Here is a 25,959-nt window from a genome sequence, read left to right on the forward strand (position 1 = left end):
TGACATGAGTCATCATCTTAACTTGGCTCATCTTCTTTTCTACTTTCTTCAAAGGGCAATCTCTCATATGGTGACCCTCTTTCTTGCACATGAAGCAAGTGATGAGAGCCTTGATCTTCTTTTGATTTTGCCCATTGATCTTGACATTATTGGACTTGTTCTTCTTGTTGGATTTTGCATCAAGTCCACAATCTTTGTGCTTCTCATTTTTCCCTTTGCTATCAATATTACAAGCAACACTAGGGAAAATATTAGCTTTAGAGCAACAAAGATTAGTAGGCAATTCATCATTGGATATAGAATTGATATTAAATGAATTGCTAGAACTAACACATGTTAAATCTACATTATGCAAAGAATGTGTGCTAATATCCACATGAGATTTATAGGATTTTACCGTTGTTACCACAACCTCATGAGCTATTTCTAGCATGGTATGTGAGTCCACAAGATTTTCATGAGAGTACATAAGCTCATCATGACTTTCTTGCAAAGCCACATGCTTGCTAGTAAGCTTTTCAACTTAAGCCTTTAGCTCAATATTTTCATTCTCCAAAGATGCTACATAAGAATTAGAGTTAGTAGCACAAGCACCATCAATAGAAGAAATAGTGGATTTATCCTTAGATAAAACATTGCAATTAGGACATGACATTTCTAAATCCACTAGAGGCATAGCATCTAATTTATCAAGCAAAGAGATATGCTTAACTTTAAGATCCCCATAAAAATTGGATAAAGAACTATGGGATTCTTGAAGTTCTTCATATTTCACATTTAAAGCTTTAAGTTCCTCAATTTTCTCAATGAGGAATTCCTCTTGCCTCTCGAGGCTTTCTTCTAAGCCTTCCATGGTGGTCATGAGCTTGATCATTTTAGACATATTCTTTTTGCTCAAAAGATCAAACCCGAGCTCATCACTATCACTAGCACTAGAACTAGCTTTAGCATGATTAATCTCACTTACCGATTTCCTTTTACCTTTTGCCATAAGGCACAATAGAGAATCGATGTGAGGGGATGAGCACCTTGGAGAAGTGGATGCTTCACGTCCAAGTTGAGGACAATCCATGCTATAATGTCCGTGTTGGTGAAAAATATAGCAAGCTTGACTTGTCCTTGATCTTCTCCTAGATGAAGTTTTCTTGTTGATTTTTGTTGTAGCTTCTCCGCCTAGGCTTTGTCTCTCATAGACTTCTATTTCCTTCAAAATATTAGTCTCACAAATAATAGTAGAAATAGATGCATCACTATGAGAGCAAAGAGTCATATCATCATGATAAGTAGGTATTTTTGCACTAGATGATATGCAAGGCTTAACAACATTACTAGATATGGAAATTTCATTGCAAGTGTTGTTAAAGTCCAAAAAAGGGATTGAACACTCACTTACTATACTCACCATTTCATTACCTTGCTCGTTGTTAAATATTGGTGAAGTGGATGACGGAGTGACATCCTCTTGGACAAAAGAGAAAATCATTTGGTGCTCTTCATGGTGTGATGATGAAGTAGAGCATTTCACAAATGATGTCTCGGGAAGAAGTTGTTCTTCATCACATTTGGGCTTGTCATATCTTTCTTTGAGAGTAGTCCAAATGAGATGAGCGTCCTCAAGCGGCAAGATCGATTCAATAACATCTATACGCAGATCATCAAATAAGACATTAGTAGCTTGAGCATTGAGATGTATGCATTTCTCTTCCTCTTCGGGTGATATGAGTTTATCATTAGGAGGAGAAATGCTCACATCTAAAACTCGTTCTATTTGAGGACCCATGGCCCTAAATATATTAAGCATGCGAGTACTCCAATCACAATAATTAGAACCATCTAAAAGGAGTGGCTCTACCAATTGAAAGGACAATGATGTCGCCTAGAGGGGGGTGAATAGGCGTTTTTACAAAAATTCGTCCCCTTTTACTGTTGGCCTAAACTTGCAGCGAAATATAAACTAGCGGGTTTTTCACAAGTAAAAAACCTAAATATGCTAGGCTCAACTAGTGCACAAACACCCTAAATAAGTGTGAAAATTACAATCCTAAGGTGACAAAAAATTACTCTAATCTAGCAAGAGATATGCAATAAAACTTAAATTAAAAAAGGCTGAAAACACTGTTCATATACCTGAAATCACTGTTCACCGGTGAAGGCCGGAGTCTCCGGGTTGTACAGGTCCGGAATCTCCGGTAAACTCCTAATTCTGTACAGAACTGAGCCCGAAACTGAATAAAAAGGATGGGTAGAGAGTTCTAGCTCAAACCAAGTGATGTCGTGTGTTCCCGGAGATGATTCCAAGTAGATCCACAGAGAATCTACACCCAAATACACACAAACAAGTAGATCGAGCAATATGCACAAAGATTTGAACAAGAACTCAAAAGTAAAGAAACAAGAGAGGAGACACAAGATTTGCTTCCCGAAGTTCGGATTCACCACCGTGAATCCTACGTCTCCGTTGAGGAAGCTCCAACGAGCCGGATCTCTTTCAACCGCTTTCCTCGATCCACTCTTGATTTCTTCCCTTGCGGAGGCAAAATCGAGCCCTTCACAAACTTTCCCGCAGCTCACCACAAGCACGGGAGCTCACCGGCGACACCTAGCCGGCTAGGAGGCTTCACCTCCAAGAGTAACAAACGTTTCGAGAATTTCTTGTCAAGAACTCAAGTGCTCAAGATTGGATTTTAGCTCACTTGCACTCAATCATTCAATCTCTCAACACAACTCACTTTTCTTCTCAAATCACACACTAGAATGGAGTGGGATGGAGTTCTTTTGGCTCTAAAAAGTGTTTCTTTCGTGCCCTTGCAGTTGCCCCAAAGGATGGGGTGAGTGGGGTATAAATAGCCCACTTAAAAAACTAGCTGTTAGGCTCTTTTCTGGATTTTACCGGAGTTTCCGGCCTACACCGGAGTCTCCGGCCACTCCAGGTACCGGAGAATCCGGTCTTCACCGGAGTCTCCGAGTACAGCACAGTTGACCTCCGAAAAACGGCGATAACTTTTGATCCCGGAGTCCGATTTCGACAATTTTGGACTCTATGGAAAGCTTATTCAGAGGGCTACACATCCCAACTGAATTCGTGACCTAAAACACATAAGATAAAATTAGAAACACTTCAAAACCTATTTTGGACACTTCCACACTTTCCGCTTCGGACTCTTAACAACAAACTCTCACTTTGGGTTTGGTTGGGAACTCTTGAGCACTGAGACACGACAATTAGCTCACGTTGCATCCCTCTAATAGTGCGGCATACCTAGACTAAATTTCAAAGATAAAACACATTTGAACCAATTTGAGCCTTTTGAATACTTTCAAGTACCGCTTCTTACTTTCAAACCTTTGAGGGTTGCCAACTTCCATAAAATCTTCACTCCATCTATTCTTGATTACTCATGTGATTGATGTGAATCACTCATAGCTTCTCATGGCCTTGCACGATCCATTGGCGCAAAGCTTCACTCGCTCTTCACCATCGCCTTGGTCCTTAGGCGCCAAGCCATTTGCTTGCCCTTCACCACCGGATGGTCCATCGCAGCCGAGTCTTGCTTGCCCTTCACCGTCTTGCCATAGAAAACCATTTTGTATTCGACATCTTCAGAGAATTCACCTTTTCATATATGGAGTCCACTTTTGATCTTCACTCTTGGCATATGTGATTTCAATTCAACTTATGCCTTCTTATAATCCTAACCTCAACTCACTCTTAAGCACAAAGCACATGGGTTAGTCCATAAAACCTAAATGACAACTTTTATACCTTAAGTTACTTGATCTCCACAAGTAACTTATTAGCCTTCATGCATATTTTCAATCTTCATATAGAACCTAACCCCACTCATTCTTAAACACATAGCACACGGGTTAGTCCATAAAACTCTATTGACAAGTCATACCTTTAGTTACTTGATCTCCACAAGTAACTTAGCCTTCAAGCTTATTGCCAGTCTTATTGAGCTTTTCTTCTTCTAATGAGCATCACCAAAATCTCAATGACTTTTGATGCAATTCTTTAGACTCATGGCATTTCTCAAAGAATCCATGCTTCATCATTTATGCATCTTCTGTGGAATAACCTAATAGCAATTCTCAATATGATTGTTAGTCCATAGGCATTGTCATCACTTACCCGAGCATCACCTAGAGCTCATTCATCTTGATGCATTTTCAATCTCCGTATTTATCTAGAGCTCATGCATATCTCTTATCCATGCATCACCTATGGAACAATCTACTAACAAAGGTATTGTCATTAATTACTAAAACCACACATAGGGGCTAGATGCACTTTCATAGAGACCGCCCGACGCTAGACTGTGGCAATGGCGCCCCGTCCTCCGTAAGGAACGATTGGGATGGCGGCCGGCTAGGTTCACGATGGACTCCGCGGCAGGAGGAAACCTGTGCTCCCTCAGCAATAGGGAGTACAAGGAGACCCCCACCACGCCAGGATAGTCCACCTGCTGACCTGCACAACTCACTCTGCCACCGCGACCTCCGCCACGTAATCCGGGGCTAGTGGGCCACTCGGAAATAGGAAGTGCGTGCCCGATGAGAGGAGCAAAAGGGCAAGTAGCCCTGCCATTCACCTTCCCCTTTTCGGGAGGCATCTAACTCCTCTGTCCCCTCACCAGGGCCATGAGACCATCGGCTCTCTCCCTGATCGCGTGTTGTCGAGCGGCGAGCGGCTCCTCGATACAGCCCGGCTACGAGAGGTGCAGAAGGCAGACAATTTCCAACCAGTTCTAGCTAAAAATATGATGGCTCAACCATCCTAGAGGAGTTCCTACAGATCTACACCACCATGCTGCAGGCTGCACGAGGCGACGGGAAGGTTGTGGCAAACTATTTCCCGACCGCCCTGGCTAGTTCAGCACGGTCATGGCTGATGAATCTCCCCCATGGGCCGGTTCGGTCCTGAGAACACTTGTGCGACCAGTTCGTCACAACTTTAGGGGACCTATGTGTGACATCCTGAATTTAAACATGTTTATTAGTTGCAAATTTAGCTCCAAATTAAAACATTTTAGGATTTATTAAGCGAACTAAGGTTAAGAAGATAAGAATGTGGATGTATATATACTAGTATATATACATTCATGTACATTAGATGTGCTAAGTTGAATAAGTGTTCCAAATAGCACTAGAGTCAATTTCAAAATAATCTCTGCATTAAGTTGGTTCATATGCTTTGGTTTGAGATTCTTATGGTTCTTTGTGTGGTGGTTTGAAATTGAAAGTCTCTCAATTTCAAACCGACTCTTAGATTCTGTTCAGCTCAAATCCAATTCGAATTCAAATTCTTGGATTCAAACCATCTTCAAAAGTCTCGAGATCCAAGTCCAATTCATAAATCAAATAAGTTTATTTGAGTTGATCCTAATCCAAAGTCAAAACCAAATTCAAATTCTGCAATTTAAATTATTCCAAAACCTTTTCCTTTACCTCTTTCTTTTTCTCCTTTTATTTTCTACCGGGCCGGTTTCCTTTTTCTCCTCTCTTTTTCTTGGCTCGACTCCTTTCTTTTTCTTCCTCCCGCGCAGCCCAGCCATGTGGCCCACCCAGCCGTTTTCTCCCTCCCGCGCACCGTGCCCGACCCACAACCGCGCCGACCAGCCCACGTGCGCCCGCGTTGGACGGCTTGCGCGCCCACGCGTCCTCGGCCATTCACACATCACTGATCCGGCGTTCGTCCCGCGCCGTCCTCCCCTTTCTCCCTCCTCCACCTCACGCTGCGTCAGCCGTCGCTCCCCTCCGGGAAAATCTCCCGACCGACTCCCCCGTTCTCCACTCTCTCTCTCTCCTCCCATCCCCTGCACACGCGATTTCCACACCCCACTTGCGCTTGGCTGGCGTAGAGCATGCCCATGCTCCGAGAAACAAGGTGGGTGCCGGCCGCCACCTCACCACCGACGTCCCGTGACGCCAGCAACCCGCACCGCCTCTCTTCACCTCTCCCTTCCCTCTATAAATAGCGTGCCCAATTTCTCTCTCTCACTTTCCCCATTTCGCCATCCATGCCACCGCACCGCCATAGCCATTCACGCCAACGCACCTCTGTCGTCGCCAATCAGCCGTCCACAAGCTGCCGAGGAGCTCCAGGGCCACGCCGCCATCCTTGGGCCGCTGTTCGTTTGACTGGAAGCTCGACGGGAGGCCGTCCGAGCCGAAGCCGAGCCGCTCCGCCATCAACACATCGACTCACCGCCGGCCGCCATCCTGCTTCTCATCATCCTTGAGCACGGTGAGCACCCCAAGCCCCTAGCACCCCTCCTAGATAGAGTGTAGTCGCCCGCGTGATCTCTCTTGGCCAGTTACCGAGCGCCGCCGTGTGTTCGACTTCCGCCGCCGTGTTTTTGCGCGCCTCCAGCGTGCTGGTGCTGTATGTGTGTGGCTGACCATCGTGCTGTGATGCCTAGAGTCCTTAGGCCCTTTTTTTGCAGGTTGGCACCTCCCAGTACAGGGGAGGTGCTGCCCGATTTTGGCTGCACCGCTGCCCCCTCTTCGGCCGCCATCTGGTAGCGTTCTTGCTGCCAGTCGCCATCAACGTGCTCTCCGTTGCATCCGTGGTACCGCGTACAAGCCCGGCGTCGACTTCCTGTCGCGAAACCACGTCGGTCCCAACGCCGGCGAGCTTCCCAGTGCGCGCCACCATGGATTCCTCTCCACCGGCTATTCCTTCCCCTCCCCTCCACCGCTCGCGCAGCACCGGCGCGCCCGCGCGCTTGCACAGACCGGCCAACGGGCTGTGGCTCTGCCTAACTGAGCCAGCCTAGCTCGGCCTAGTGGCCGGCTGGCGGACCTGGCCAGCCCAACTGCCAACAGGCCATGCCCCATGGGCCGGCCTACCTCCGGCCCACCTCCGCAACCCGTTAGCCAACCAGCCTAAAGCCCGAGCGGGCCTGCACTATGTGGGCCCAACACTGTGCAGCCCGTCCCATCAAAGCCGAAGCTCGGCCCATCCAGGCCCGGGTTAAGCCCAAATCTGCCCATCAGTTACTGTTCATGCGGGTCCCACCATGTCACTGTTCAGTGGGCCCCACCCGTGGGTTCCACCTATAAATAGTGTCATTTCATAATTTCCAGATTAAATTTTAAATTAAATCTTTCGGGAACTTTTGTGTTGTTCATTGCCGAAAGATACCTACCCCGGCCGTTTAAGGACTGAGTCAATTGCCTCGACATGCTTAGCCATCCCCATGCAACCATGTGTTCTGAATGGGTAGGACTTGACTTTCTTTTCACCGGACTGGGTTGGACATAATACTAGGAGGCTGAGAGCAGCGAGAGCCCAAGTGCCCATCTTTCCCTCTGTTTTAAGGTTGCTAGAACCGGCTTTGGCTTAAAAAGGTGACTGGCTTTCAGTACATGGCCTCTGGGGCTTGGGGTATCTTGTAGAAAAGCCCGGCAGGAAAGGTGTTTGAAGGGTCTCGGTATGATTCGCTCCTCCGTTTGCAACGGTTGGAGGCTGAGCATATCACGTGGGTAAAGCTGTACAACCTCTATAGAGTGTAAATCTATTCGAATAGCCGTGTCCACGGTCATGGACATGTGAAGCATGACCCCATTTGACTAGACTCCGAGTGCGTATGTCTTGATGAGTGAGTGTGTGGACTAGATGTCCGTGTGAAGAGGTTCTTGGCTCAATCTGCCAGAAACTGTGTGGTACTAGAGGTACACTAGATGTGATAATAGGGACTGCGGAGGGCAGTGTTGCCCCTCCCAGGACCAAAAAACCCCTAGATATGGCTTGTTACCTGGTTTTTAACGATTTAAACTGTTTTAAGGGTTAACAGTAGATAATATAATGGAATACTTGCATAAAACTGCTTTACGCTTAAAACTAAACTGTAAAGCCTTGTCCTTGCTTCATCCCTTATGTATCTATCAAACACTTTGAAGTAGTATAGGACTTCTTGAGTACCTTCCGTACTCACTCTTGCTATCCTTCAGATGAAGGACCTGATGCCGACTTCGCCGGAGGCGAAGGCGGTGATGAAGAGTAGAGTTAGAAGTCGCGTCCGCACCCTCGCTGCTTGTGGCTTGGGCTTTTACTTTCCGCTGTGTTTTGTTGGCCGTTAGGCCTCGCTTGTAATATACAGTGCGGTTTGTAACCTTTTGTACTCTGAACTTTAATACTTATGTACAAAGTGTGACTGTGATACTACAACTGTTATACTGTGCGTATCAGCTACTTAATCCAGGGACTGATACAGGAGGCATAGGAGATCCCAGGAAAGGGGTTCTTACACTATGCCCGACCAGGGGCCAAGGATGACATGTATCAGATCAGGCAACAGCTTGGCGAGCCGCTATGAGATTACATCCGGTGTTTCACTGATTACCAGAATACCAAAGATCACGAGCGAGTCCATGGTCATAGCATTCCGAAGGGAGGTCAAAGACTAGAAGATGGTTGAAAACCTGGCCACTAAGGAGGTTCGGAGCACCACCGAGCTCTTTGATCTTGCTAACAAATGCACGCAAGTCGCTGAGGCTCGAGAGGACCAGATCGGTGTGAAGCCACATCCAACCTCTGACCAGCCCGCTTCTTCCAAAGGAGTCGACCGGAAGGAGAAAAAGGAAAACAAGCGTAAGGCTGGACCGCCCGAAGTCATAGCTGTCGAGCAAACCAGCCAACTGTGTTGACGTTTCAAGAAGAAGGATGGGAAGAAGGGCAGAGGCTACTACCCGATCCACCATACCGATGCCCACGAGTTCACCGAATGCAAGGTCGTGTGCGGCATCATCGACTAGGAGCTTGGGGAGCGCAAGCCCAGGCACAATGATGATGGAGAGGACAGGGCCAACCCCAACTAGTCAGCTCTGGGATTCCAGCAGGTCGAGCACATGGTTCACCATATCTTTGGAGGAGCCACAACATACTCCTCGAATAGGGAGTACAACTCAATGGTTCATGAGGTATGCATGACCATGCCAGGTCCTAGTCCGTGACTAAAGTGGTCAGAGGTCCCCCTCACCTTCAGCCAAGTCGACCACTCCACATGCGTCAAACGCCCTAGATGATACCCCATTGTGGTAGATACCAAGATGCACAATGTGAAAATGGGGCGCGTACTGGTCGATGGATGGAGTTCCATCAACCTCCTCTTCGTTGATACACTAGACGCCCTACAGATCCCGAGGAATGCACTGATGCCATCTCCTCTCTTCTTTAGGATCACCCCAAGCTCTTCGGCCAAGCTGTTGAGGCAGATCGAACTACCCGTCGCCTTCAGTTCGCCGAACAACTTCAGGACTGAGATGGTCTTGTTCGATGTTGCGTACTTCAGAAACGCGTAAAACACGATCCTGGGACGATCGGCAATGGCTCAGTTCACGGTCGTCGCCCACTATGCGTATTAGGTGATCAAGATCCTTGTCCCAAGGGAGCCATTACTATAGTGGGCAACCGAAAGACAGCCCTGCATTGCGACAAGAGGAGCCTCGACATGGTCGACCTAGCTCCCGGATCACAACCTGAGAATGGAGAGCCGAGCGGTCGCCCAGAAAAGGTCCACATCATCGTTAGTTCCGCTGATCAGCTGAAGGCAGTATGCTTAAGTGACGTTGACCTAACTAGGACGGTCCAAATAGTGGTCGGCCTGGACCCAAAATAGGAACTCGTGCTCATCATTTTCCTCTAGGCCAACACGGATGTCTTTTCTTAGAGTCCATCTGATATGCCCAGAGTCCCTAGGGATGTGATCGAGCATAAGTTGTTAGTGCGACTTGAGACGCGACCAGTAAAACAAAAAGCGCGCTAATTCACAACCGACTAAAAAGAAGCGCTTCGTGAGGAGATCAACAAGCTCCTGGAGGCATGCTTCATCTAATAGGTACAATGCTTAAAGTGGCTGACCAACCCAGTCATGGTACAAAAACTCAATGGTAAGTGAAAGATGTGTGTCGACTTCACCGACCTCAACAATGAGTGCCCGAAAGATCTATTCCCCCTGTCTCGGATCGACCAGCTCGTTGACTCGACTACAAGTAGCAATCTACTAAGCTTTTTAGATGCTCATTCGGGATACCATCAGATTAGCATGTGTAGGGCAGATGAGGAGAAACCCGCTTTTGCAACACCCTTTGGGGTCTTCGGTTATGTAAAGATGCCTTTTGACTTGAGAAGTACCGGTGCTACTAACCAACGGTGTATTCAGCTCATCCTTTGACCATAGCTTGGTAGGAATGTCGAGGCGTACGTCGATGATGTGGTTGTGAAAAGTAGGACCAAGGACGACCTGGTCACAGAACTCCAGGAAACGTTCGACAACCATCGTAAGTACCGCATGAGGCCAAACACAAAGAAGTGCATGTTCGAAGTTTCATCAGGGAAGTTGCTTGGTTTCCTCATGTCTAATCGAGGCATCGAAGCAAATCCTGACAAGATCAGAGCCATCGATCAGATGAGATTCTCGACCAGGTTAAAGGAAGTTTAGAAACTAACTGGGTGCGTGGCAGTGTTGAGCATATTCATCTCGAGGATGGGAGAGAAGGAGTTGCCACTCTTCAAGCTTTTGAAGGAGAATGACCACTTCCTTTGGACGCCCGAAGTGGAGGTGGCTTTTCAAGATCTCAAAAGGTACCTCTCTTCCCCTCCAGTACTGACCTCTCCTCGACCAGACGAGGAGCTCCTGCTCTATGTTGCAGCTACCCCACAGGTTGCAAGCGTGATCCTGGTCGTCGAACAAGAAGGCCTTCAGCGACCAGTATAATACGTCAGTGAGCGACCAGTATACTACGTCAGTGAGCGACCAGTATACTACATTAGTGAAGTCTTACACGACACAAAGGCTCAGTACCTACAGGCACAGAAGCTACTATACGCCATGCCAATGGCCTCTCGTAAGCTCATGCACTACTTTCAGGCCCACAAAATCAAGGTAATGTCCTTGCTCCATATAGGGAAATTCTCCACAGCATGGAGAACAGTGAAGTGGGAAGTAGAGCTCACAGTGTTCGATATTCAGTTCATCCCCTGAACGGCTATCAAGTCCCAGACGCTGATCGATTTCGTGGATGAGTGGTCGTCCTTTGAGCCCGAGCAAGAACAACAACCAGAGGCGAACAAGCATTGGACTATGCACTTCAATGGGTCATTCACGAGTAGGGGCAGGAGTGGTCTTGAATCACTAACCGACGATACCCTCAGGTACATAGTTCAATTATGTTTTCAGACCACTAACAATTTTGCAGAATATGAGGGTCTATTGCAGGAATTAGCACGGCCTCTTCACTTAGTATAAAACGTTTGATAGCAAAAGGGGACTCGCTACTGCTTGTAAACCAAATGCAAAAGGAGTTTCAGTGCTCTAACCCGACAATGGCGACATACCCTGTTGAAGTGAGAAAGCTGGAGTGACACTTTATCGGTTTTGAGGTTAAGTATGTCATCCGCAGGGACAACTTTCTCACCGATGAGCTGACTTGTCTAGCTTCTTCTCATGAACCAGTCCTGGTTGGAGTCTTTGAAGAAAGACTCACACGACCATCCACCGCAGTCTCGGGCCAACGTGAAGGGGATACTCCACATGGAAACGGAGCACCCAAGGTAACACATTTGGAGGCAACACCTCCCTTGATGCAATCCTCGAGCGACCATCATGTGGTCGCCCAGCTTGATTCGGGTGCGATCTGGATATATTAGATCTTAGCATACCTTCATAATCGAGTGATCTCTGACGATGATGCGTCAGCAGAAAGGGTCATGCGGCAAGCCCGTAGCTACTTCCTGGAGAGGGACGCCTTTACTGCAAGGGGAGAAACGACCTTTTACTAAAATGTATCACTCAGGAAGAGGGGAGCACAGTGCTCTCTGATATCCACAGAGACATATGTGGTAGCCACGCTTCATACCACACTCTGGTTGAAAAAGTGTTATGGTAAGGATTCTATTGGCCTACGGCCCACCAAGATGCTTACGAGCTGGTGAAACGGTGCAAGCCATGCCAGTACCATGGCCGACATACCAACCTACCAGCCCAAGCACTGCAAACCATACCACTCTCTTGGAATTTTGCTATCTAGGGGCTCGATATCGTAGGATCGTTCCCCAAGGCCGCTGCCCATTTGAATTCCTGTTTGTGGCAGTCGACAAGTTCACTAAATGGATCGAAGCCGAGCCTGACAAGAAAATCATCGCCGCAGCAGCGATTAAGTTCATATGAGCGGTTTGGCAATCCAAACCGCATAATTACAGACAACGGGATTCAATTCGCCAGTAGCGCTTTCAGAGACTACTGTGAAGAGATCGGGACCAAAGTTTGCTATGTGTCGGTTGCACACCCTCAAAGCAACAGACATGTCAAAAGGGCGTGTGGGATGATACTGCAAGGGGTCAAAACCCAGGTCTTTGATCGGCTTAAGAGCTATTCGAGATGCTTGGTGGATGAACTCCCCCATAATACTCTAGTCGCTGCGAACGACCCCCAGCGGGGCCACGACCGAAATTCCCTTCTTCCTAGTTTTTGGTGCTGAGGCAATGCTCATTTCTGAGATCGCCTTCCAATATCCTCGAGTGACCAAGTACTTGGATGACAACCAGGTGGGGTGACAGCAGGATGGCATAAACTTGATCAAAGAGTTCCACGATCGTGCTCTAATTCGAGTAGCCCAATACCAACAGAGCCTCAGGCACTACTACAACCGCAAGCTACAGGAGTGAACACAAGTTGTAGGTGACCTCATCCTTAGACATATTTAGAATAATGTAGGCCAAAACAAGCTCTCCCCCAAGTAGGAGAGGCCCTACAAAGTGGTCGATGTTACCCAACCTGGTGCGGTCAAGTTAGCCATGGAGGATAGCCGTAAATTGCGCAACTCATGGAACATAGCCCAATTGCGCAAGTTCTATGTATAAGGCTATTCGAAAATGAGCTATTTTTTTTCTTCTTTTTTGCAGGATCTTCCAAACGAGCATGGAGTACGGCTTGTAAGTTTTTCCGATTTGAAGACAAAATTCTCTGTTTTGCATGATCTCCCGGACAAGAACGGTCTCTTGTCGGATTGTAAGTTTTTTCTATTCAAGGGTCGGACCGCCTGGTCGGCAACTTTCCTACCGACCAGACGGTCGGGGGCTAGAACAATTTAGGTTTTCCTTTTTAGGTTTGCTTTTTATGCTGTCACTTTATTTTGACTGATCGCTCACGTGGTGAGTGCCAAATCGATTGGGAAGGAATGAAAACTGTCGCTCGCTTAGTATCAAGGGTATGGGCGGCTAATGGATACCGACCACGAGGCCGCAAATCCAAACTCGAGTCTAGCGTTGGTCGCCACCGAAGGGCTTGTAGGGATAAGGGCTGTCCTAGGCACCATGAACCTAGCTAGCGAGCAGCATGGAAAGCCGAGATCCCCTCTGGAAGTAATGACCAACCGAGCCTGCCTACCAGCTCAATGGCTTGCAGCCCGACGCTCCTCAGGGGCCTCCACATCACCATAAAGGTAGTCCGAAGGAACCTACGAGCCGTCCGCTCATCCTCCATCAGCTAGGAATGTTGAGCAATGAGCGCAGTCCTTTCCTCTTGAAATGCGGTTCTTTCCTATTGAAGTGCGGCATTCTCCCGTTGAAGCGTGCACCTCACCTCCTTTTCCTCAGCCACCAGCCTCTCTAGCTCGGCGCATTTGCGATATGCCACCTCTTTCTCAGTGATTAGCTGGCTGATGGAGGCGGGGAGGCTGGTGACCAGGGAGAGCAGGTCGGAGACAGAGCGGGCCCTCGATAGGCTCTGAAGGCGCAGGGGTCACGGTGAGCACTTCTGGCGATGTCGGGACCACAATTGGCTCGGGGCCTGGAATGTCCGGCTGAGACACAGGGGGAGGAGTTTCTATCGGATTCATTAATGGGGTGGAGGACCTTCAACGACAACAAGTTGCAGAGTCAAGAAAAGAACTCAAAATGTCTACGCCTAACTGGGGGACTTACCATGTGGTCGGAGGGGTGAGCACAACTCTCGACCTCGTGAAACCACTAAGTTGACCCAATGGGGAGGCCACATCTACCGTCTTGCCGTGGGCAGACGACATCCTAGGGGCGAGTTTGGATGCTTCCGGGGAAGCCAAATCCTCTATTGGTCTTTTCTCCCCTTGTGCGGAGACTCAACGTGTAGACTGGTCGGCCCCAGTTGACCCGGGGAGTGATTGATCGCTCCCCTAGTGGTCGGCACCACTCGTCGTACCTCGTACCTCTGCCCGTGGTCGACTTTTGACTGCGAGTAGTCTAGTCCCCGACTAGCTCAGGGTGAGACTAGTCACTCCTCTACTGATTAGTATTGCGGTCAATATCTCCACCTGTGGTTGACGTCTGGCCCATGGTTATCTGGCTACCTCCGCGACTAGATGTGTCAGATGTGCGATCAGATCGATCAGGGGGAGGCAGGGTCGCGCCTTGTTGGGCACCTGGGTGGAGATCACAATGAACTCCACTCCCTGAGGTGGCCTGACCGGAGGCCTCCAGGACCTCGTCGATGACCGCACGCAAAATATCGACCATGGGAAGACCCCGTAATAATGTCAACTATGAAAATTCAGGTCATAAGAAGGCTCAGGGGTGAGAATTTTGGAAATACCAAACTTACCATCCTGCGTTGTGCTCTCTCTGGAGGGGCACAATGGAAGGGTGCCAACCATAGGAACATCTTTCCACGGGGAGCCCGGCATTAGGATTCGAACCTGCGAGTTAACGGCATCGTCGGTAATATCTGAATAACAAAAGAGGTGCGTGAGGTTGCACACTTTAATAAACCTGTCAACCCCAGAGCTACTGACCCTGGCCAAATAGGTTGGCCAGCTTTGAAAAGCTGGGCTGATAGGGTTGAACATCGTCTGCGATTACATCAAGAGCCGGTTGTGTCCCATGCAGAGGTGAGCGCACCCTACGTTTATGTACTTCAGGACAGATGATGAAACCCGATCAAGCTTCAGAGGTTACCCTACTGTCAATTCCACGGTACCAACCTTTCTTCCAGAAATAATAATTTAAAAAATAAGGTGCTATGGCATGCACCAGCATCGATTCCACCTTCCCCAGATCCAAGTGCGACACAGCGAGGCTGAAGACGTTGCACGAGGTCGGCCTACTCACCTGCCGCCTTTCCACAGGTTATAATGCTAGGGAGAGCGTGCCCGCCCCCTGCCAAGGGGATATCATGTTATTTGTCTCATTCTTCTTGGTAGGCCCCGTGTCGTCCTTCTCCGAGTTCTTCACCACCATCATATCTTTCTACGACATCTGCCACCTCCATCTCAACCCCAACACCATTCTCATGCTGAGCATTTTTGCTCATCTGTGTGAGAACTTCATCGGGGTCAAGCCATGCCTCTACCTCTTCCAGTTCTTTTACACAGCCTAGTCGCTGACCGGGCCAGCCATTGAGAGCTATGAGTTCCGCCTCCGTGATGGTGCCACAAACTCCTACATCGAGGTGGGGTCTCAAGTCATCGTGGTCGGACTGGAGGGAGGATTGGTTCTACCTCGTGGCTGATGATTCCTTGGACATCCTTCGCATGTCAGAGATAGAGACGGTAGAGGAGACGAAGAGCTCTGAGTGCAATGAGGCTTGTGGCGATGAAAGGCGGCGAAAGGATTCATGGGGAGTTGTGGGTACTCCAATTTAAAGGGCCGCGCGTGAGGAACTCAAATTCCCTCGGTCCTTGCGGCAATTAATGTTTCTCTCTCCCACGTCTTTTCTCTCTCTCCCACGTTTTATCCCTCTCTCTCTCTCTCTCAATCTCTATATGTTTAACCTCCCCTCGGGATACGATTTCTTGAGTCGATCATTAATGTTGGCTATATCGGCGACCACTCCTCAGGCAAACTTACGATCACCTGGGGCTCAAGTGGTGCGACCAAACACGACCACGACCACGTGACATGCAGCGAACACTCCCTAGGTAAACTTATGATCACGTGGGGCCCAGGGGGTGCTATCGGACCCATTCACAACCACGTGACATGCAGCGACTATGGACCCCGCGATGAACCACTCAGACCATCATATCCATGAGGGAGCTTGAGGGCTACTATCGGTGTAATAGGTAAGGAAGTGCCCCACGTGGCGGGTCCTGCACTACCAAGTGTCAGTTAGCAGTAGGTATTGTCAAGACTACGGCCGCATCGCGCGACCAAGGCGAGGCTCATGCGACCAGCCCCCTAGTCGCAAAGTAAGATCCTACGACCAGCCCTTGCTGATCGTAGAGCAGATCCTCACCTGGTCATCTCATTTAATGCTGCCTACTCGAGTGTTTTTTTTCTTCTTCAGGCACTTGCTTTCGGCGAGGCATGGTCGTGGGGCGGTGTGGAGTTACAATGACCCATCCCGTCGCATTTAATGCTGCGGGATGGTCTGGCAGGTGAGTGTGACGACGTTCGGTGATGGTATAGGGTGTGCAGAATGACCAGAGCAGAGCAATCATGCCTATCCGACGTCATGATGGGCTAGGGGTAGGTCTGCCATAGGGTTTGACACGGTCTGTTTGTTTGTGCATTTTTGCCTCTGGTATATAAAGGGGTGAAGACTCTGCTTGTAAGAGGACATTCTATAATAAATTCACTAATTCATAAGGCAATACATAGGACGTAGGGATATTATCCTATAGGGTGAAGGCTCTTCTTGTAAGAGGACATTCTATAATAAGTTCACCAATTCATAAGATAATACACTGGACGTAGGGCTATTATCCCATAGGAGGTCTAAACCTAGATAAATCCTGGTGTTCTTGAGTCTAGTTTGATATACACATACAAGAAATGTAGATCAACACGCCTGATGTCTGGTATACCCTTGATCATTGTCAGGAATTATCCCGACAGCCGCATCGATGAAGTCCGATGTTGAGATCACACAATCCATCGTAGCATTGGCGAGGATCACCACTGCCAATCGCCTGTGGTGCGTCCGGAAATGGATCACCAGGATTAGGGCCTGCTTGTATTTTCTTATGATTCCAGAATTCTGATTTTAATATCAGAATCGAAAATAAACAGGCTAATTCTACAATCCAGATTCCATAATCTGGAGGCAGATTATGTCATTATCCATAATCCAGAGAAAGACTGCTTCTAAATTATGGCACATATTTACCAACCATTGCTATTACAAATATAACTTTTCACTTTTTTTCTCCCTTCGCTCTCTCCCTCTTGATGCCAATCCGAGCTCCCGCCGACCCGAGTTGCAGCTAGGCTCACCAAGGTGGGGAGGTGGCGGATTTGGCCAGAGTCGGAGGAGTGTCGGCGGCAGGGTGTCGGATTTTGGGGCGGCACCGATGGGGTGCAAAGGCGAGCGGTGACGGGCTCGGTGGCGGTGGAATTGGGCGTGGTCGGTGTAGCCGAGGCAGCAACGCTGCCCAAGGATGATGGCGGGGTCACGGCGTTGCGGCAGTGGGCAATTAAGAGCCTCTTGGTGATGCGGCCGCCTCCAGATCTGCCGTCCACCACAGGAAGAGAAGCGAGAGGAAGACAGGGAGTGGACGAGTGAAGAGCCTGAGCTACATCATGATGCGGTGGTGCGGCAATCTAGTGAATGAAATCGGTAGGGGAGTTGGAGAGGAGCAGGATGAGGTCGTCGGCATTGAAAGAGATGGTCGGAGCCACAGCAATCGGTGGCGACGATGGTGCTGCGTGGAGAGCGAGTCTGTAGGGGAGGGAGAGAGAGAAGGGAGATTATAATAATTTGATGATGTTTGTTTTAAATTGTATAATTCAGATTCTAACAATGCAGATTTTAGATTATGAGAATCATAATTTGAATTGTTAGAATCATAATAAAAAATAAATAGACTCTTAGTAAAGTATTTGATAGGTGGGATGTACGGTACGTTAGGCGGTGTGTTAAAGCTAGGTTGTTTAAGGAGATGTCTTTTGTACTATCTATTATATGAGATAGCAGTGAGGTTGTATATTATAACTAGCAGATGGATTGTATAATATGGACATGTGCAATAGGATGTTCAGAGAGATGCTTGTGGAAAAAATTAGGTTTTTTAACCGTACTGGCATATGTGCTTAGACTGAGAGCAAAGTGCTTACTTAAATATTATTGTTTATATTAATACTAAAAAAATAGTTAATTATATTTAAACACTTGTAGCATTGGAAAAAAAAATACAATTTTTATATAGGTTTCCATTTCTTTAAGCACCTATTATTGTTCACGCTGGACTATAGATGTGCGGTTATGATCGGCTGTCACTTGTGCGCCAGCGTGACGTGAGCGTGCGTTCACGACCGGGCCATCGATGGACCTATCGAGTAACTACGAATGCCGATCAGTAGGTCCGGCCAGTTGACGCTAAACATGAATACACCAGTATATATCTATCATCGTTATGGCGTTTGTGACTCCGATCCGATCGATCCTGCCCTGTGCTGCCAGTGATAGGGAGGTTGGCACCAACGAGCTGTTAACTTTTACACACCCTTAGGCCCCATTTGAAACAAAAGAAAAATGTAGGAATTTTATAGGATTCGAACTCTGTAAGAAAAATTCCTATAGAACCTTTTAGAACAAAAGATTGAAGCTCTAGAAATCTTATAAAATTCCTATAAAATAGCTTGTTTTCATAGGAATTTGGAGGATTTTTAACATAAGATCCAACCTCTTGGAAAACTTCTTTTATGTCTTTCTCTCTTCCAATTTCTATATTTTTTCTACGCTCCATCGAAACGGTCATTTCTGCAGTTTTTCTGTATCTTTCATTCCATAGAATTCAAAATGCTAAGCAACTCTAATCCTACGTTTTTTCTGTTTCTATATTTTGAGAATCCTCCGTTCTTAAAACAACCCTTAAACTTAGACACTGCTAGTAGCACATTTGGCCAGACTTCCTCAGAATAATGTTCAAGCTATAAGAACAGCTTCAATGGTTGAGCTAGCTGTTAGCATTTATTTTGCAGATATGGAGAGAAGAGAAGATAGTGGAGGTAAAGATAAAAGTTAATTGCTAGTTTTTATTTTGTAGGTGTAGAGGAGAATCTTGAAGAGCTATCTTTTCATCAAGAGATAGCTCTAAGCACGAAGTAGATCCCACCTCAGCACCTCTTTCCAATGTAAAATATAAAGAATTAGAAACAACGAGACCCGTATAAATTTTGAAAAATATCTTCTAATTGTTATAACTAATAGCTACTCCTTCCGTCTCACAATACATGACGATTTAGCATCTTCAACTTTATTTAAAATACATGACATTATACGATTTCGAGTAACTTTACCCCATATTTTCCAGTTTTACCCCTCCATTAAGCCCCTCCTTTCCAATGCAAATATCATTTTTCAATTATATTATATTATTATTACTCATAGATCAATGTGCAATAAAAGAGGATAAAATGATCATTTTAACTTTCACCTTAATACTTATGTCCGAATTTAAAACTTCATGTATTATGAGACAGAGGAGAGTAACTGTCACCATTAAAGTTATCCTAAGGTCAGCTCCAACAACAACCGTATACTTTCCTCAAATCACTGTGCCGACACAAATCTGTCCTTTTTGCCGAGCCAAGCTCCCGTTTCGCACTCCAACAGCAACTGTATCGGTAAGAACAGTGATGCTGGATCGGCATTTTTACAGGACACGAGCAGCAAAGTTGTCGCCGGATTTGAGGAACTGCAATACTGTTGACAGAGTATGCGTGTGGGTCCGAGAGAAGAAAGAGAGTAATGTAAGGTAGAAAATAGGGTAATTGTTGGAGATGAAAAAAATAAAAAATACTATAATAATATTAGAAGATACTATAATAATATTATAGGGATAGATTTTTAGAGTTTCTGACCTAACAGCGTCCACGTATACCGGTGTCTGCGATACGATCCGCTGGCAAGAAATTTGCCTCTGACGCAAGTACTGTCGCCACGTCCTGGTAGCAATGAAACTTCAAACGCAGAGCCTAGTTAAGCCTTCCTGCTAGCTGCCGGAGGACTTCTTCACGTGAAAGCAGCATAGGAGCCAGGAATCCTACGAAAATCCCCGTGATCTGATCCGAAAGGGGTTCTTACTGACCAGATTTCGAACCAAAGGATTGCGATTTTGCGAGAACATTTTCGCCTACGGACGGACGAAGCTTCCAACTGGACATCTTCTCCGCCCCGGGACAAGCGCCCGGATGCCGCGACCTCGCGCGCAGCGGACACCACGCCATTTTGGCCGCGAGACCAGCAGCCAACGAACTCGCACTTCTGCATTGATTCCTTCTTCTATGCTTGTCGGCCTGCACCCCCACCCTCCCTAGAAGGGGTCGATGGCTAACCAGAGAATATGTCCTAGTGTTGGTTTTGTACTCACAAGACATGTTTGTCACTGTTCTGAATTCTTTCTATTTGATTTCTCTCTAAAAACATTTCCACGATAAATCATAATCAATTTATGTAATTGTTTAGCTAGTTCAATAGATTTGGTTGTCTAAAAATTGTATGGGAGAGGGAGAGATTGTTATAGTGAGAAATACTATTTAGAGTAATTCTACTACTAGAAAAAATAAAAATGTTTCTCTTAGTTCTTATAAGAATCGAAAACCAAACTAATCATTTGGCATAAATTCTTTTGTTTCTAGTCAGAAAGATGAGCGTTTCTCGCTTCCAAACGCACCAATCACTCGATAAGACCGGCCTGCTCACATGGCCTTGATACACATCTCACAGAACTTTCTTTTCTTGTGAACTCAATTATTATTATCACTGATCGCGGATGGTGAACGCAATAGTTTGCATTGCAGCCCCCACGTAAGAACAAGTCACACGCTACCCAAGCTAATTAAGACATCACTATAATATTGGTAACTAACACAGTACTCCCTCCGATTGCAAATATAGGTCGTTTTAGACTCATGCACAAGGATTAAGAAAGTAGATCAAATGACCTTGTTGCCTCTTATTTATTCTGCGTTGGAAAAGATAACTCATTAATTTGTGAGAGTGATAGTATTTATTAAACAAGGGCAAGAAGGGAACAAAAGAGAAAAAAGTGCATAGAAGTTTGAGAACGACTTATATTTAGAGAATTGTTGAGGGGGCTAAAACGACCTACATTTGTAATCAGAGGGAGTAGTTAGAAAGGGATTAGTAACTAGTAACTAAATAAGCGGGTGCAAGATTTGACTTGCTCACATCACATGCGCCCTTTATATCTCTCTGCCTCCCGATCTCCCTCTCGCTTGCTACGTGCGGAACGTTTCTTTGTCGCGCCTCAAGAGAGAGAGCTGTATAGCTGTGGGTGGAGACTACAGCAAAGAGAGGTAGCTAGCTCATGGGCAACGCCATTGCCGGGAAGCGGCGGACGGCGAGGGTTATGACGGTGGACGGCGCGACGTGCAAGTACCGTTCCCCGGCGGTGGCGGGGGACGCGCTGCGCGACCACCCGGGCCACCACCTGCTGGAGTCGGAGGAGGTGAGGCGCCTCGGCGTGCGGGCGCGGCCGCTCGACCCGGACGCGCTGCTCAAGCCCGGGAAGCTCTACTTCCTCGTCGAGCTGCCCCGGCTCTCCTCCGCCCGGCGCGCGCCGCGCAGGACGTGGTCCGGCGCGCTCCACTACGGCGCCGGGGAGCGGCTGGAGAACCTGATGCTCGCGCGGCGGTCGGCCTCGGACGTGGCCGCAACGGTGCAGGCGATGGCGGCGGCGGGGTCATCGCCCGCGTCGTCGGTGGAGGCCGCGGAGGACGGCGCGGTGCGGCTGCGGGTGCGGCTGCCCAAAGCCGAGGTCGCGCGGCTCGTCAAGGAGAGCCGCGACCCCGCCGAGGCCGCCGAGAGGATCATGCAGCTCTGCGTCGCCAGGGACCACCGTTCCGCGCCGACCACGCCCGTCCTGCCGGCGATGACGTCGTCGCGCAGGGAGCCCGCGTCCGGCAAGAAAGAGGTGCGCGCGTGCCTTTCTCCAATCTTTTGCTACTCCCTTTTCCCTCTAGAAATCAGAGTTACGCCAGGCATGTTCAACAAATATTTGGCATCTTTCGTACATTCTACACGAGATGTTCATTCAGAGCGTCTCATCTAAAGTAAATCGAGGGAAAATATTTGTGAATTTTAAGACACCTATCACTCCTGCATATTCTCGGAAAAAACAACAATAATAGTTGTTCGATACTAATTAATTTGTCCTCTCATATATACTCTACAAAACATGCGAATTATTATGCGATGGAGCTGTATAACGACAACCATTCAATTGGCTGATAACTCCAAAACAGTGCAATCAGTGGAAAGGATGATTAGCTAGCGTGTCATGCTAATTACCCCTGCCTGCCATCTTGCAGCTAACACGTAGCTTCCTCGTGAAAAAAGAAAGAACAAAAACTCGGTTGACTTTTGCATGCCACGTCCCCTTCGGAGGAGTCCAGTGCTGCTGCACAGCCTGCAGCTGCTTTTTCACACTTCACGTGGTTGTTGGGGGGAGCATGCATATATGCACAGGGAAATTAAACAGAGGAATTGAAAAGGATGGTGACCTAGAACAGTTTGGTGATGCGGCCATGCATGTGATGACGGGGACAGGTAGTATGGGGTAGCCAGTTGGAGTAAGTTAGACTCACGCTAACTGTTTTCTCTACGAAGTGATTTTTATAATTATTTTTTTATAGGATCCTCTCTTATTTCTCTTCGCAATTTCTCTCGAAGAAAAATTGTTGAAGATAAGAGAAAATAAAAGGAATAAGAACGAGAAAAAAATTAGGAAGAGAATGAAATGAAAAGAATATGGTTCGGGATAGTCTTAGGTGCAGCACTTATTGAGGCAAATGCAGGTAGTAATTACTAAAACGACTTATATTTACCATCAGAAAGAGTAATTATTATGATATTTATTTTAAAAGAGATTTGATCAAACTTTTAAAATTTAATTAATAATAGATTTTAAAATATCTAGTTTGAAAATTTAAAAATCCTATGTGTAGATTTGTCTAAAAAATATTTTATAATATTATAAATTTAATAAATTTTATAAATATATTCTAATAGAAAATAATAGTTAAAGCTATGCATTGGAAACCGTGTCTTATTCAAAATAATATGTATTTATGCTATGAAGGAGTTTTTTTTTCTAATATCCGGCCCACCAAAGTTAAGAGCAGGTCAAGTGTATTCAATAGTAATAGTAGTGTAGTTCCCTTAAAAAAAATAGTAGTATTAATATTCTGATACTAGCTCTTTTCTGGATGGCGTGCTTAGGACGTCTCTCACAGTCCGTATCAGCAACCTATAAGAATGTCCATGTTAATTTTTCTACGTGAAGGATAGGAGATTTAATGCGATGAGAGAGAAAAGTAGTTACTAACATATAGCTAATCTATATAGCGTATTTTAAGATGCATACAAACTTGTAATATTTTATTACACGTGAATCCATATTAAATTAAGAGGAAATACTATTTGACTATTTATCTTGTAGTATATTAGATGTGGGTCTAAATTAATTTTATAGATAGTACTATATTTAAGCTACTGACAAGGTTGTCTAATAGTATTATATATTACTGACATGTACAACTCTTATTAGATATATACCTCAACTGTCGATGGGATTAAGAGCTAATCTCCCTCCTAAACAAGCCCTCGAGGTTGATCACCTCGGTTTGCTTGCTTTAAATTGTTCAGAGTTGTATAGGAGCAAGTAGTAATAGGGTAGGGATGGGATGAGGGTCAAATGAGCAAGTAATAATAATGCGATGTCGCCATGTGATTGGATTCTGAAATGCGGTAGTGATTATAGTAGTAGGTACGTACAGATCGAGGTGGCCCGTGCTAATTTCTCAAGGCTCAATTAATTGCAAACGTGGACTTGATCCAAGCCTAGTGCGCGCGTTGACACGCATCGTATCCATGCATGCATGATTCATGTGGTATGGCTATACATCAACATACAAATGGATCATTGCCATAGCTATTCATTGCTAATCGAGTACTGTAAATTGTGGCCGGTAATTCCTCGGTTTCCCTATGAGCCGACCAGCTTTCCTAGCCGGTGCTCATATAATAGTACCCAGGGGCAGATCCACCATGGACAGAGGGGCTCAAGCTCTCTTACCCTGAGCGCGTCTCAGAGTCCCCAAGACTTCGCCCTCTTCAGCAAATACTAGTTTGGCTCATTATTGCCTTCTCCTGCCGAGAAGGGTGGAAGGATAGGGGAGCACGCCAACGTCTCCAAAGAGATAGAGTGGCAAAAAAGTGATCAAGGTAGAAGAGCATGAAAGATGAAGAAGAGAAAAGGATGAGGAGGATGGAGAGCCCCTACTGACCCTAAATTCGTTACTATACGTACCCTTAATTTGATTGTTCTTAACCACGTAGCTTAACACGCATTGTTCCGTTCCGTTCACATCTAGCCTAACGTTTCAGACGGGCGAACATGAACTTGCTTGTGCCTGTAACGAAATCAACGGCCGGCCGGCCGGCTGCCGTTGTCGGTCAGGTCGGCAGGCCGGACAATCATGGCCTTCACGCTCCTTTCGGTCGGAAAGAAGGCGCCGGCCTCAGGATGCACCGATGCAGTGCTAGCTAGCGTTCGCTTCAAGCAATCAGCAAAAGCTGCTGCGTCCATATGGACAGCGTAAAGCTAGCAAATAAATCAGTTAAAGTCAACACCGCACAAATTTGCAACAGCAGCGGCACATCACCCCGGCCCTTTTCATAACAGTTTCTTTTCCCGGGTTTGATTTTTCAAAGTTTACGGATCTTAGAACAAATTAAGCAGTTAATATCATGGTAATATATAGCACCTTGTGTTAGCTAGCTGAGTAACTGAATCCTTCTGAACTGACAAGTTTAATCTCTCTCTTGTTTCTTTTCAGAAGAGGGCGAGGTTCGTGACGGTGCCGGACGAGATCATCTGGTTCTGACCGCTGGAGCTGAGGCGGCCACGGCTCCCCGTCCGGGGTCCAATTCGTCGCACTTTTTGCGGTCTCTGAAACCTCGAGTAATCGAAGATTGTTTACAACCAGCATTCATGCAGGTGAATTTCTGCAAAAGATACTGCAGCGAGAGGAGGGTTAGGAACATGAGAAGCTGCATGTGAATGCCTTCCTGTCTCCCTGTCCCTGGCTTCGATCTGTACTGAAGCATTGTGGTGTGTGCGTGGTCACGGACTCACTCAACGTACATATTGGTTGCTGCCTAGTGCGAATCCAACGCTTTCTTTTTCCTCTCCCCACCTCTCCTTTTAGCAGTGCGCATGCATCCGGTGCCTTTAACGACAACTTTGTCGATCCTGCTGTGTGTACAGCTCAAACGGTGTAAAAAATGATCATGACAGAACCGGTCGCCAGAAAATGTTTGCAATATTAAAACATTTCACGTACGTCAAAGGAAAAACCATCTGCAATTTGTGTATCCACGGACCAGTGAAGAAAAACCGTCTGCGCACATAAGAAAGAATCTCAAACACAGAACCATACACAGATTAAAAATATGGATCTGTACTACAAGAACTCAAAAGGATTCGTCTGGATCTGTGAATCCATTAACACGAACTACAAGTCTACAACAACCTCGATGAATTACAATGTGAGTGAGGATGAAGATGCGAAACGGTCATCCAGTGGGCCGCCGCCTACGCTCCCAGCGCCTCTCCCAGTGAGCCGCTGGACGGAGCAAGCAACGAGGGCCACCAACGGCCTTCATGTATGGTTAGGGATGATAATCCTACCTAAAGATTTGGTACCTATAGTATCGTGTCCGACGGACATAGGCACAGGTGTGATATTTCGCTCACGAGTACAGCAGATTAGTACCATAAAATCACTGGTCGAACATAGGCACAGGTGTGACATTTCGCTCACAGGTACAGCAGATCAGTACCCGTGAAATCACTAATCGGACACGAGAATTTTAATACGCCCACAGACATTCAATATATCCGTTAAGCACACCACAACTTAATACTATCTCCGTTTGATTTTACTTGTCACCACCTTTTACTGTAGCAAATTTGACCATCCTTTTTTCTAAAAAAGATTTATAAATATTTGAA

At 46.6% G+C, this 25,959-nt stretch overlaps 1 protein-coding gene across 1 annotated transcript; it reads left to right on the forward strand.

The window, feature by feature from the left end:
* Positions 1–21,165: 21,165 nt before the first annotated feature.
* LOC133894768 (uncharacterized protein At1g66480-like) lies at positions 21,166–25,135 on the forward strand. The gene is made up of 2 exons (XM_062334930.1): positions 21,166–21,855; positions 24,782–25,135. The coding sequence occupies exons 1-2, from the start codon at positions 21,250–21,252 to the stop codon at positions 24,827–24,829; spliced, it is 654 nt and encodes a 217-aa protein (XP_062190914.1). The 5' UTR covers positions 21,166–21,249; the 3' UTR covers positions 24,830–25,135.
* The last annotated feature ends 824 nt before the right edge of the window (positions 25,136–25,959 follow it).

This window comes from Phragmites australis, chromosome 16 (assembly GCF_958298935.1).
Source record: "Phragmites australis chromosome 16, lpPhrAust1.1, whole genome shotgun sequence".
NCBI lineage: Eukaryota > Viridiplantae > Streptophyta > Magnoliopsida > Poales > Poaceae > Phragmites > Phragmites australis.